Here is an 11,330-nt window from a genome sequence, read left to right on the forward strand (position 1 = left end):
GATAACTCTCAAGCCGAAGGCTTTGTTTGTCATTGGCACAGCAAAGTTTCTCGACGATGTTGCTTTTTGCAGTAGCTGTCACTCCATCTTCGATGGACTCCGAGACAGACGTATTTAGGTAAGAACGTTACAACGAACAAATAAAATTGCGGATGTAATTAATTAATTTGTTTAATTACTTAAAATTTAGTTCGTATTTTATTTATTATTTGTTTCAATTATTTAAAATTTAATTCGAGGGTTCTTTAATCCGCTTATTTACTGAATTTGGATGCTCCAAAATTCAAATAGGTATGTTTTGAAATCTAATATCATGCTGAAGAGGTGAATGTAATAATAAACTCTTATAAATTCACTATTTGATGTGTGCAACTGCAAACTGATGTTATGACATGACATATCGCATATGTATAATAATTAATTAAAAGTGCGGCACAGTAAGCAAATTACGAACTAAAAAGTTTGAGTTCATAATGTGACATCATATAAATAATATTTCGAGTATATTTGATACGATATAATAGGCACTCGAAGATCTCATTGCAGATAAATATCATAATGATTATAATTTATTCAACAAATTATCCACTCATGTTGAGATATTTGTTGTTTGAAGAAATGAATTTAATGAATCGAAAATATATATACACACATATACCGTTGTTATATCGTTTGCTTTAACAAAAGTAACAATTAATGCGATTATTTACATATCATTTGCATATGGAACACATTTCGACATTCAATATATTTTAATTAGTTTCACCGCAAGATTATTGCAGGATAAAAACATAATATCTCGCGACTCTACCTATTTCCTCTTTCTGCTTTAAATTACGTTAAACATTTCGCAAGAATGAGAGGAAGTGGAAGAGGATGGTCGTAAATTTGTAGAGAGAAAAAAAACGGTACGCAAAAATAGAGAAGCTGCGTTTTGTTTTTCGTAGAAATACGTAGATTTATTGAAACATTTACAGCCTTATCTCATCGATTCGTCGCTCCTTTCACTCTTTCTCTCTCTCTCTCTCTCTCTCTGACAACAGCGCGAAATTCTCATTCATTCTTACCTATATCTTTCACTCATTCATTTTTTCTCTTTCGCTCTGTTTTTTTTTTTGTCATTTGATTTCTCTCAAGAGTCAGGCGACGTATATTTTTATCGGACATGGGCAGATTCGATCGAGAACTACGCGAGGGATCGAAGGTACAATAGGAGATTGAAATCGGCATAATTTCGATGCTATAGTACAATTTTCGAGAAATATATCGCGCGCAAATTCTCGCGAATAATCATAGAGATCATGATTCTTGTGTTTTATCTACATCGTCAAAATCTGAATCTATGAAAAACTGATTAATTATAAATTATAATTAATAGTTAATTATAATTAATAATTAATTAATACAATTATTAATTAATAATTCATTATAAATTTTGATTCTCCTGAATTTGACACAGGATACGCATGCGTTGATGGATAAAGGATGTATATTTTTCTCTCTCTCGCTCTCTGTCAGGAAGACGATAAAACGGCCCAAGAGACAGTGAAAGCGTGCTAAACATGAGATTTCGTAATTTCGAGATTTGCATTTCACGCGTGCCCCGCCTTGAGAGAGAGAGAGGTTCTGTCGTAGGACAAATTCGCTTCCTCCTTTCCTTCTTTGATCAACGCACTGAGAAAAAGGCAGTCTGAGATCGAGCGTACACAATTTTAACGACAGAATTTTCCGCGAATTTTTCACCGCCCGTCGCACAAAATCAATTGTTGAGATTTCAATATCGTGTAAAAGACGCTTCACATTAATTTCGAGATTTAGATCTTATTTTATTTGAAAATCTTATCTCTCGAATGATACAATTATTCTTCAGAATATGGACTCCGTACTGTATTCGCTGAAATAGCAGCGAAAAAACTTGATGCAAAAATTTAGAACCCTTTACATTTCATTATGGTTTTCCATGTAAAATCGCAGATTCATTACTTAAAAAATATTGGAAAAAAATATAATTAAAAATATTAATCTTTTTAAACACTATATAGTGTAACATTTTGAAACACATTAGATAAAGAATTAAAAAAGAAAAAAAGAGCGAGCAGGAAATGAATCTAACAGATCCACGAGAAATACAATCGCAGCGATGACGATAATATAATGGTGATAACAATAATTAGTGATTCTTTTGTAACGCACAACTCGTTATTTACAAAAATTTACATGCATCGATATATTTCAAAAGCTTTCGTCAGTTTTCCCTTTCGCTAGAAGTTTTCTCATTTTTTATTTCATTAGAAAAATTTGTATTCTAAACCTCACCATATCGATTGCAAGAGAATTTAACAAAAGTTTCAACGCTTTGTTAGATGCACCTCGATACGCGAAATATTCACTTTTATAAAAAGTAATAATTTCGAAAAATCACTCGTAGTATTCAACAAACAATCGACGCTTTAAAACAATCAGATTTATATAATATAAATTCAAAAAGTCTACAGAGAAAGTAGGATCGGTAAGATGGGAGGAGTGGCACGTTTGAGAAAATCAGCGAAATTACGAGTCGTCACAGTCTTCCGTACAAGTGACATTCGATTTTTCAACGTTACAATCCGCCAATGAAAGCAGAGACCGAGATTTCACTTTCCCTCTTCGAATGGGGTATAATAAAATCGTATATACGCGACGACGGTAAAAGCTTTCGTGAATTTCATATTCATCAGAACTGAAGTGGCATCGAGTATAAAATAAAACGATCTAGTGAATTACGTGACCGACTAATCAACGTCGTGGAGGAGTCGTCGCGAGATCTGTCACACACGCTCGCACATCGCCTTAATTGCGCAAACTTTTTTTTTTCTTTCCATTCGACAACACAACCTTACACGGCTGTCTTGACTTTAGCCCTTTGCACTCGAATGTTGACTCGCAGAAATTGCACCGACGTATGACACTTCTTCCCCAGAAGGGAATTCTGTGTCTTTCGTGCGGGTTTTTACATTTTATCTTGCATAAAATTAAAAAGAAACCGATCGCTAGTTTTACAATATTGATATAATAAAACGGTGTTTGTAACAATTGTGGCGACAATCGTCGGATTGGTAACAAACAAACTTATGTCTCATACATATAATCTCAATAGCTAGACACACTGGGCGCATATTATCATCTTTACATCGACTAAACTTTAATCGATGTCGAGTAATATTAACGATTTTTTATCAACTTAAAGATTTCGAGGACTCACGCAGACGGTCGATCAACAGTCACGCTTCAAAAATATAAATTTATGTATAATAAATTATATAATATATATATATATATTAATGAAATTATTATTTATTATACATATATATTATATTATTAAATATATTAATATTTATACAATATAATATATAATATAATATATAATAGAATATATATTATATATTGAGCTAATATATTATATAACTGTATAACACATATTAATATATAAAATAAAAATATAATATTGATTATAATATATTATACATAAATTTAAAATCGAGACGGTTTTTTCTCGATCATCAACTTGATACTTTTGGTCAAAAAGCCATCGATCTGACTTTTAACTTTGTAGTCGAGTTGTTTATCGAATCGATAAGCAGGCGCGGCTCATAATAGCTTTAAGCTTCTTAATGATAGCAACTAGCTATCAATAATCAAAAGTTGATAATATGCATCTAGTTGTTAGAATCAGTTTCGATAATTATTTTATTAGTGTACAACGTGTTTCTTCGAATTAATTGTCGTACATTTAAATAGATGATGATCTAATGACGTGCCAATTGTTCTCTAATGTAGATGATCGTACATTATCTTGTAACGTAGTAATTGCAAGAGAGATCTGTTTAGGATGATTCCGAGACTAAATAAAAATCGTGAACAAAATCACGTCATTCCTTGCGCTTGGCAATTTGATTTGCAAATATCCAAATTAATTAAAAATTAATTAAAAACCCAATTCGAATAGAACCGTCTAACTTTACACTACATTGTATTTTCGAGATTATGTACACGCGTCACTTTACATAAACAATATATATACAATATCGTGTATACCTTTTACTCACTCCCCAAATGAACCTCCTCGAAAAATAAAATCTCATAAACAGTTCTCCATAGCGATCTGCAAAGCGAATACGTGTGTGACAGTCTAAAAAGTATGCTTTCGAAATGCACAATGCAAAGTATCACGTTTGTCTAACTTGATTTTTCTCTCTCTCTCTCTCACTCTTTCTCTCTATTATTTTCGCGCTCTCTCTCTTTCTCTCTCTCTTTCTATTCTCTCTTCTTCTTTATTTCATTCACTCTCTTAAATTCTATTATATGTATGCACCTAAAGCGCACTTTAGACGATCTATAATATACGATAGAATTCGAAAGAAAACTTTTCGTGCCGTATAGTATATATATATATATATATATATATATATATATATATGTAGAAAACATGTTTCTTTCGAGAAGCAAAAAATATACATATACACAGGACACGTATCAGAAATGCGCGGCATGAAAAATTTCAATTGCATCCCGAATTTGTTCACCTATTATATAGATCGTCAAAAATGGACTTGTTATATAATATAGTATCGCGATAAAGATTCCATTTATATATATATTTATATATATATATAGCTATATATAATCGTATGTATATATACCTCTCTTTAACATATAATATTGTACATCATATGCGCATTACGATATATATACGGCTATCTACAGTTATTATACAAAAACGCGGGGCGTCTCCCGCGTGACGCTCTTAAAACGAATTAATTATTTACTCGACGTTCTCACCTGTCTCGAATGACGCGCATTCGTACACCGTTCGTGAATGTATGTGTGTGTGTGTGTGTGTATTTTTGTGTACGTGGTGTGCGAATGCGCGGACTATGCGCGCGAGAGAGTCTCACGGGTGCTCGAATATAATTATATTTATACGCAACGCGCGCGTATATACTCGTCCATTAATTTATATTTATTTTCACGTATAGTATCACAAGTTTTGTTCATCCGACACCGCTCTCACTTTTTGCCTGGCACTGCTTTTCGAGGCTTACGCCGCTAATTTTCCATGACGCGCGACAACCCCCATTTCTCGACGAGGTCGTTCTTTGAATATTAATCGAGGGTATTTCGAGGCACCGAGGTTCATCGTCGCGAGTTCGTTTGTGTAACGAGAAAGTCGCTAAATTATTTTTAATTCATTATACTATTAAGCGATTCTCTTTAATCGGACATGAGTGACTCTTATGTGAGTACATCGAAAAACTAAAATCTTTAAAAGCCAAATTCTAATTCAAATTTAGAGAGAACAAATTATTATTTATATAAAATATTATCTTATATTATTTCTAAGGAGAATTCTCTATTAGGGAATCTTATTTCATCTAATTAGATTATTTGAAATATCTCTTAATTGTGTTATTATTGTAGCAATATCTATATAAAATATGTGTAAGGAAAAATTGTAAATCACAATCTTGTCAATATTATATAATATATATAAACTGTTTATTTCAATATTATTAATAAACTCTTCGAATCAAATTTGTTCTGGAAATTTTTTTCTTACTTTTTATAATAAAGTGTTTTCAAATTAAGTTAATATAAAAGATGCAATATTAATCATAGTGCAAGTTTTGTTTTTAGTAATATGTCAAAATAATAACAAAATAAGGTAAAGATGTTAATATATAGCATAAAGCGAGAAACAAATAAAATAATAAAAAAGATAATTGTCAACAATTTACATGTTACATGCAACACGTAAATAAATGCGACAATAAATAGAGAACAATAAGAAATGCTTAATGAAAGAAAATCGAGATCACTGACTGATTCAACATAGATGTACATTATTGACATGAATAATATAATTCTGTAAGAAACGTTCAATATTTAATCAACATATAATACTTTGTTTCGAAATCGATTAATGTCTTGTCTAATAAGCTTATAGAAGGATTAGTGAAAAGCGAAAGATATCTTTTAGATTTTTCTCCGTTTTAAGCATCTCCTATCGCTCTGTAATTATTGTCACATGTAATATTTGGATTGCTAAAAATTATGAATTTTAATTAATTTTATTTTAATGTAATGTAATTTGAATTTTAATTGCATTCAGTAAAATTATTTTAGAAACAAGTTTGATTCAAAATTTTCATTGATGAAATGTGATTAATATTATTTCCTTTAACATAATAGATATTGCTATAATATTACACAACAAAACAGTATTTCAAATAGTCAACTTAAAAAAAGAAGCAACATAGAATGAACGAAGTGATTAGATTGATTGAGAGAAAAAAAGAAAAACAGCGGCTAATAATAATGGATGATAATATTTGTAATTATCATATACGGAAGAAACCGGATAGTTTTATTGAATATAAATGTTATTAATTTTTACTTGAAAATATTTATAAAATCTGAATATTATTAACAATAATAACAGACAATATTGTCACAATTTTTTTCTTTTAATGTTCTAATATTTATTTTGGGAACTTTATTTCTCTAACAATAAGTAAAAGTCCGTAAAATAAATCTGACAGTCCTATTTTATTGCATTTTAATTAATTTAACACACATTAGTCCAAATTAATACATTTTCTCAATAATTTTAATGGATTTTTGTTTTTTATTATGTAAAAAATGGTTATTGCCTATAAATTCTCAAATGTGTGTGCCGATTACGTAATCTTGACATGATATGCAAGAAATGGAACATGGCGATGAGGTGCATCACCGCGTTAAAATGCATTTTCGTGCATGTCCATAAAAAAATTTGAAACGAAATCAATTATATTGAAAGATACGACAAACGCGATAATATAAAAATGCAATGATTCAGGGGATTCCTGCACGTTCACGCACATTTTTCTCAAACACCTTTTCCGATGTAGACGAGATAAATTCAACAGAATGGCATTGTGATAAAAAATGACGATAATAATTTTTTAGAACCAGAATGAATAACTCGACTCGCCTGATTTTCTTTCCCACGAAAAAGAACGAATGACATAAAATTATATTATTACATTATAATTTTATCTCGTATGTCACGTAATCTGATTTGGACGAACGTATTTTCTATATCGTAGGCCGAAATTATGAATAAGAATTCTGTCGCAAATTAAAGATCGTCTAAAGTGGGCTTTTAATCTATTTTATCGTGATTGTTGTTTGCAATTGTACTTGAAACGATGCTTACCAAGTCATTGTCAGTTTGAGTGACAACATACAGTAACGAACATAAGTTTAATACGAGCAACGAAGATTGTGTGTAAGTATGTAAATATTATTTTCCCATTCGCTTCTGTCAAAGGATAATACACAGTAATGTGACCTCCCTATCATTAAAGTTTGGAAGTCAAATGTAAATACTGTTTTTGCTTTTTATAAGTCTTTATTTGAAACGCTATGCGCGATCTCTATATTCTCTTTTTTTATTAAATATATTTATCAAAAATTGTTCATAAAATGTGTGACGTGATAAATGCTAAATTAAAAAAATAATAAATTTTCTTTTATGCATAATTTTTGTCAATAACATATATATATATATATTGTATATATATATATATAAGGGCAAATATAGATACAACACTGTTTGATTTATACAAATAGTACAATGTTTGTATGTAGATAAAGAGAAATTAGTGATGTTATCCATTTTTAATTATTGTAGCATAAGAAAAGTAATGTCTTGATGTCAATCGTGTATATGTTTTTTTAGTTTCCCTTTATTTTGAATCTTTGTATCGTCATCTCGTAATTCAGTATTTGAATTTATTTGCGAATAATATTTCAATCATTATATAATACTCAAAGCGCGCGCGTCAAAGATGATTTAAAGTCAAGCGAAAAAAAGGAACAGAAAAAGAAAGAATATAAGAGAAAAAATGTAGATGAAAGAAAAAATATAAAAGAGAGAGAATATACAGGATGTATCTAAATAAGTGCGAAAAATTTTAGATGATTCTTTGTCGAAAATTAAGAGGGAGATTCTTATATAACTCATAACTCTCTCTCTCTCTGAGGAATTACATACTTTTCTAAAGAGGGAAGTAAAATTTCAGTTTTTTAAAATTTGAGACAAATTAAAAAAATAAAATTTGGTAAACATTTTCCACTAATAAAAAAAATATTTATTGAAATAAAGATACCAGGGAATTAATCGACCAACACTGGCTAAAGTGAAAAATCCTTTTATTTCGACCCCGAATTGGGTCCTCTTCAGGCTTCGGGGTCGAAATAAAAGATTTTTCACCTTAACCAGTGTTGGTCAATTAATTCTCTGGTATCTTTATTTCAATATTCCAACTAGCAATCGGATCACTTTTTTCATATTTATTTAAAACAATTTTTTTTTTCGGTACCCTTATAAAGAATCCGAAATAAATAACCCATATTAATATTTTCATCAAATCTGAACTTCAATATAAGAAACCATCCCCTAAAAAATGTTTCGCACAAATTTCGATCCACCCAATATACAAAACAGGAAAATATTGAATAATTCCCCATAGTATAAATTTCTGAACACGCTAATATACCACATCTATATATTAACCTTGAAAATATATAACAACCCTTATTTCCTATCCCCTAACAATCCGATCCGAGACGATGAACCGTGTAACACACAGAGCGAGCCGAAATACCCTTTGGGGATCCTACCTCTCCCGGCGGAAATCCTAACTCTACCGTCTGTAGACGACGCTCTCCTCGTCCTCGTCCTCGTCGTCGTACTCGTCGTCGTCGTCGGGCGGCCAGCATACGACGGCGTCGACGATGTCGTCGTCGTTCTCGGGACGACGGGCGCGCCGGCGTGGTTGCGCACGCGGCGACGACGAGACGGTCGACAGGGTGGTCGTGGGGGACGACGACGTCCCCGTCGGCGCCGCGGTGGTCGCGGTCGACGACAGATCCGGGGTGCTCGGGGGTGGCATTGGGGGTGCGGCAGCGCTGGCGACGTATGCCGCGGCGGCAGCGACTCAGGCCAAAGCGTAAGGGTGGGTGGCGTGATGTCACAAGCCCGGCGCCGCGGTAGCGACTGCGGGCGGCGGCGGCGCGCTCGTGGTGGCGACGCTGGTCGCGTGATGATAATGCGGGCTCTGGTAATACTCCTGGTGATGATGATTCGTCATGTGCATCGGGCCGGCGGCGGTGGTCCCGGCGTGCATACCGTTGTGATGATGGTGGCCGGGTGGCGCCGAGTGGGCGTGCGGATGATGGGGCGAGCCAAAATTAGCGTAGCTTTGATGCAGCTGCTCGTACATCTTCATCTCGGGTGGTTTGGTATCCTGGGCGCCTGGCGAGGTACCAGTCGTGTCTCGCGGTAGTAACCTGTTGATGCTGAAGGGATGATTGGCCGCGGCGGTACCGTAAAGCGGTTCCTGCTTCAAGCTACCCGTCATGTTGTGATGTAGGGTCGCGGTTTCGGATAACAGATGCGGATGGAGACTACGGCTGACCATGGCGGTGAGTTCGTCGTGCGCGGCACCGAGATCCGGTACCAAGAGACCGCCGATGTCGGTGGTGTCGCTCTTCAGAGTTGTGTGGTGCTGATGGAGTCCGGCGGTGTGATGATGGTGATGGGAGGATACCAACGAGTGCAGATCTTTGTCGTCCTGTTGCGGTGGACCGCCGTGGTGGATGGACGAGCCGGTCTTCTTGGTACCAGGCGCGCCTTCGTGAGTGGGCGGACTATGTTGGCCCGCGATAGTCGCTCCGGTCGCGGCCGCGACCGCCGCGGCCGTCGCCTGATGCTGCTGATGCTGTTGATGCTTGTTGGTCTGCCTGGTCATCTCCTTCTTCTCGTCTTTGAACCTCTTCTGACGTCGCAGGTAGCAACCGTTCTCGAACATGTTGCCGCTGTCCGGGTGTAGGGTCCAGAAGGATCCCTTCCCGGGCTTGTCCGGCGTGCGTGGTACCTTGACGAAGCAGTCGTTGAAGCTGAGCGAGTGCCTGATGGAGTTCTGCCAGCGTTGCTGATTCTGCCGGTAGAACGGGAACAGATCCATGATGAACTGATAGATCTCCGACAGAGTCAGCATCTTGTGGGGCGCGTTCTGTATCGCCATGGTGATCAGGCTGATGTAGGAATACGGCGGCTTCGCGTGCGTGTAGCTAGCGGCGATAGGATTTCTCGCTTCGTGCGCGTTGTAACGCCGAATTGGGCGAGTCCGGCTCGGTCAGAGCCAGGGGATCCCGGCTTACGCCGGTACCGCCGCTGGGTGTCAGCGGCCCGTATCCGACGGCGCTCATGCAGGCACCACCGGTGCCCATGGAAGCGCCGCTGTAACCGCTCATCCCGCCGCCACCCATCGACGCCATTCCCATAGCCGAGCTCATGGTGCTCATGTTGAAGCCTCCGGCGCCTTGTGGGCTGCAGCTAGGCCCGACCCCAACTCCCATCGACATTCCCATCGGTACGCAGCTCATCGAGTTGATCGAGCTGTACGTGGGCGCCATACTGCCCATGCTGGACATCGCGGCGCTGCTCATGGCACCCGCATCGCCGTACAGCTTTTGCGACTGAAGCATGGTCATAGAGCTCACCGGTGCCGAGGTGGCCTGCTGTCGCGTCGTCGTTGTCAAACGGCTGTCATGAAATCCGCGGTACCACGGCTGCTGACAGTCGGGTATTCCCTTAATCTTATCACCGATTGAGGACGACCCCAGGAGTCGTCCAATGACCGAGTTAGGTTCTTCTCCTCTAACCCGACCGTCGAGCCACGAGTCACAGAGATTCCTCGAGTCGCACAGAACTGGAAGAGTTCTCTCTCTATCTATCTTTCTTCACCAGAAAAAAAACTTCACCGCAAAAAATTCTTCGTCGTCAACACTGAACGAGAAACGAACTCTCGACGAACGGAGAACTCGTCGCGTTTTCTCCTTTCTCGTAGAAGGTGAGAAAAGGGTCTCTTTCTCTTTTTCGAAGCACACCACCTTCGCGCGGGCGAAACGTCGAAGACACCGTCCTCTTCTTCCCGGAACACAATACACTGTCCGTTTGTTCGGGCGGGAAGATGCGCATTCGATGCGAAACGAAAACGTAGCGCGAACGCGAGAGTATGTCGCGAGAGGGTATTCGCAAAACGGCAACCCCCCGCGGGAGAGATAGGGGGATAATTGTTATCCCAACACCATGAGGGCAACACGGCCGACGCCGACGACAGGGAAAAGAGCCTTGCTCACGCGTGTTGTACGACGTGGACGAGTGCGCGAAACAACACCAACCACTACGACGACGGGCTTGCTCGACGGTGTCCGCGCGCGCGGTCGGTTATTTGATCGAG

General features: G+C 37.3%; 1 protein-coding gene across 1 annotated transcript; it reads right to left on the reverse strand.

Annotated features, from left to right (window-relative positions):
- Positions 1 to 919: 919 nt before the first annotated feature.
- LOC114931955 (silk gland factor 1) lies at positions 920 to 10,817 on the reverse strand. Its single transcript, XM_029304113.2, is given in 2 exon segments — positions 920 to 10,160; positions 10,162 to 10,817. Coding segments are annotated over 2 exon segments (1,524 nt in total). The 5' UTR covers positions 10,582 to 10,817; the 3' UTR covers positions 920 to 9,056.
- Between the last annotated feature and the right edge of the window lie 513 nt (positions 10,818 to 11,330).

This window comes from Nylanderia fulva, unplaced genomic scaffold (genome assembly GCF_048542155.1).
Source record: "Nylanderia fulva isolate GAGA-0341 unplaced genomic scaffold, ASM4854215v1 Scaffold10, whole genome shotgun sequence".
Taxonomy (NCBI): Eukaryota; Metazoa; Arthropoda; class Insecta; order Hymenoptera; family Formicidae; genus Nylanderia; species Nylanderia fulva.